At 65.8% G+C, this 3,136-nt stretch overlaps 1 protein-coding gene across 1 annotated transcript in view; it reads left to right on the top strand.

Moving 5' to 3' along the window:
* The window catches only part of CARNS1 (carnosine synthase 1), a 10,248-nt gene that overhangs the window by 3,349 nt on the left and 3,763 nt on the right, over positions 1-3,136 (top strand). The window contains exons 5-9 of the mRNA XM_037741550.1: positions 4-450; positions 688-862; positions 986-1,071; positions 1,876-2,107; positions 2,218-2,498. Coding sequence (XP_037597478.1) covers positions 4-450; positions 688-862; positions 986-1,071; positions 1,876-2,107; positions 2,218-2,498 — 1,221 coding nt within the window. The remainder of the gene's footprint in view (positions 1-3; positions 451-687; positions 863-985; positions 1,072-1,875; positions 2,108-2,217; positions 2,499-3,136) is intronic.

Below are 3,136 nucleotides of genomic sequence, written 5' to 3'. Positions count from 1 at the left end.
AAGGTGCCAGCACCCGGGCGGCCGGGAGAGGCAGCCCTCCTGGTCTCTAAGGCTGTGAGCTTCCACCCGGGGGGCCTGACATTCCTGGATGAGTTTGTCCCCCCACGCCGTGCCACCTACTTTCTGGCCGGCCTGGGGCTGGGGCCTGGCCGGGGCCGAGAGGCAGCAGAACTCGCCCGTGACCTGACCTGCCCCACAGGAGCTTCAGCTGAGCTGGCCCGGCTGCTGGAGGACCGGCTGCTGACAAGGCAGTTGCTGGCCCAGCAGGGGGGTGTGGCTGTGCCAGCGACCCTGGCTTTCACCTACAAGCCACTGGGGCTGCTTCGGGGAGGGGATGCCAGCCCAGGACTACGGCTGGTGGAGCTGAGTGGCAAAGAGGGCCAGGAGACGCTGGTGAAAGAGGAAGTGGAGACTTTTCTGCGCTCCGAGGCCCTGGGTGATGTCCTGCAGGTAACAGGCTCCTGCCCACCCTGAGGTCTGTACAGATGCCGGCGGGATGGGGTCTAGGCACAGTTACCCAGTCTGGCTGGGAAGGTGTCCCTACCTTGTAGCCCTGCTGCTGCCCCATCTCTAGGGCAATCTCCCACCCTTGTGCCTCAGTTTACTCACTGGCTTCTGTGGTAGGAGCATCCTGCCCTGAAGTACCTGGGGTGGTGTCCAGGAGGCCCTTTTCCCTCCTTGCTGCAGGTGGCTGTGAAGCTCAGTGGCTGGCGCTGGCGGGGGCGGCAGGCATTTCGTCTGTACCCTAGGGAAGAGCTGGGCGCAGTGGTGGACACGGTGCTGGCACTGCTAGAGAAGCTGGAGGAGGAGGAGAGCGTCTTAGTGGAGGCTGTGTACCCACCTGTCTGGCTGCCCTGCTCAGGTGACAGCCACCTGTCCAGCTGCCCTGCTCAGGGGAGAGCCACCTGGGCTGGCCAGGGGTGGGAGCTTGGTGTGGCCTTCTGGTCACTCTGTGCTGGCCTTAGACCTCCCTGTCTTCCCCCAGATGGTCCTTCACTTGGCCCTGGGCTGGCTGTGCGAATCTGTGCTGTGGTCTGTCGGACACAGGGTGACAGGCCACTGCTGAGCAAGGTGAGCATGCCCCAGGCCCAGGTTGTGACCTGCCTGCCACACCCCAGCCCAGTCCCAGTGGTCTCCCAAGGGTCCCTAAGGCATCTCTGGGAAGAGAGGACAAAATCCTGAGGGGAATCCGGGAATTATAATTGCCTCTGGGGGAACTACTGGGTCTGACTGGTCTTCCCTCTCCTGCAACCTTTCCAGAACCGCCCCCACACCAAGAGCCTCTGTGCTCAGCCCCATGCTGAGCACCAGGGCACAGGGGACTGAATCCTCTTCCCAGAGAGTGCTTGCCCACAGAGAGGCTGACCCAGGGCTTCCTGATAAATCTCTAGTGCTCGGAGGGGCCTCTAAGTTGGGGGGTTCAGGAAGGCTTAGGGACCCTTTTGGGTACCCCGCTCTGGGCTACACTGAGAGGGAGAGATTCAACCCTGCCCTCAAGGAGCTCCAGTGGGGTAGGGGAGAGGTGTGCCCCAGGGAGATGCTAGAGTAGGGCACACCAGGGTGGCCCAGGCCCCCAAGGCTGCAGGAGCCTTCCTAGAGCGGTACCCCAGCTGGGCCTGGAAGCCTGGGTAGAATCCCTGGAAGGGTCTGGGGACCAGATGGGTAGTGGCAGGGAACTGCCCTCTGCCCATCTCCAGATAGGCCATCCCCAGATGGGCAGTGGCACGAGCTCCATGTGCAATTTAAGACACACTGGAGGACGGGGCTTCTTGAATGTCCAGTGAGGGGTCTGGTCTGAATCTTGGCACAAGCGGGTAGGGGTGTGTGTCGGGGGCAGGAGTGTGCGGGCCTCCCCCTGAGCAGCCCCCTGACCAGGTGGCATGCGGCGTGGGCCGCGGGGACCGGCCTGTGCGGCACCACAACTCCCTACCGAGGACGCTGGAGGTGGCGCTGGCCCAGTGCGGCCTGGGCGAGGCGGCGCAGGTGGCGGCCGTGCGGCAGCGCGTCAAGGCGGCGGCCGAGGCCGCGCTGGGTGCCGTGCTGGCCCTGGAGGCTGGCCTGAGTGCCGAGCAGCGCGGCGGGCGCCGGGCGCACACGGACTTCCTGGGTGAGTGCGGGCGGCCGGGGCTGGGGTCGGGGGTCGGGGGATGGGAGCGAGGGCCGGGGCTGGGTGGCGGGGGCTGTCCGCGCTGAGCCCGCTTCCCCTGCCTGGAGCAGGCGTGGACTTCGCGCTGACCACGGCAGGCGGCGCGCTGACCCCAGTAGCCCTGGAGCTGAACGGCGGCCTGTGCCTGGAGGCGTGCGGCGCGCTCGAGGGGCTGTGGGCCGCGCCGCGGCTGGGGCCTGCGGCCGATGACGCGGCGGCCGCGCCGCTGGTGGAGACCATGCTCCGGCGGTCGGCGCGCTGCCTCATGGAGGGAAAGCACCTGCTGGTGGTCGGCGCCGGCGGCGTCAGCAAGAAGTTTGTGTGGGAAGCTGCGCGCGACTACGGGCTCCAGGTAGGCGGGGCGCGGGGCGGGGTCGGGCCCCCGGTCCTGGCCTGAGTGGTGGAGGCGGGACTCCGGGGCGGGGCCTGAAGCAAAGGGCCGCCCTTGGGGTGGGGCCAGCCGCGCTGGGGGCGGGGCCCGGGGGCATCTTGGCCCCATGCACCAAAGATAGGGCGTAGGGGCAGGGTTCGCCGCCTTGCGAGTGTGAGGGGACTCCGCTAGTTCTGTCCCTGCCTGGAGTGAGAGGCCCTGGGGAGGGCACGGAGTCCTCCGCAGAAAGAGGAAAGGAGACCGGGTAAGATGGGCTGGGCAAGGGACAGAGCGCCAGAACCGGGGCCTTGAATGCCAGGGGGCCTTGAATGCCAGGCTAAGGAGCCTGACTCTGTCCTGGAGAAAAGGAGGGCCCTTTGAGGTTGAATTCCTGACACTTGACACCCACAGAAGGTGGGTGCTGGAGAGCCGCATACAGATTCTGAATCAAGTTCATAGCAGGGCCTCGCATTACAGAATCTGCAGCGAGCCAGGCACTTAAGACTTTTTTTTTTGAGACAGGGTCTCACTCTGTTGCCCACACTGGAGTGCAGTGGTGCGATCACAGCTCACTGCAGCCTCGACTTCCTGGGCTCAAGCGATCCTCCCACCATGCCTGG

This window comes from Cebus imitator, unplaced genomic scaffold, assembly GCF_001604975.1.
Source record: "Cebus imitator isolate Cc_AM_T3 unplaced genomic scaffold, Cebus_imitator-1.0 Scaffold102, whole genome shotgun sequence".
Taxonomy (NCBI): Eukaryota; Metazoa; Chordata; class Mammalia; order Primates; family Cebidae; genus Cebus; species Cebus imitator.
This window is presented reverse-complemented; position numbering and strand designations above follow the sequence as displayed.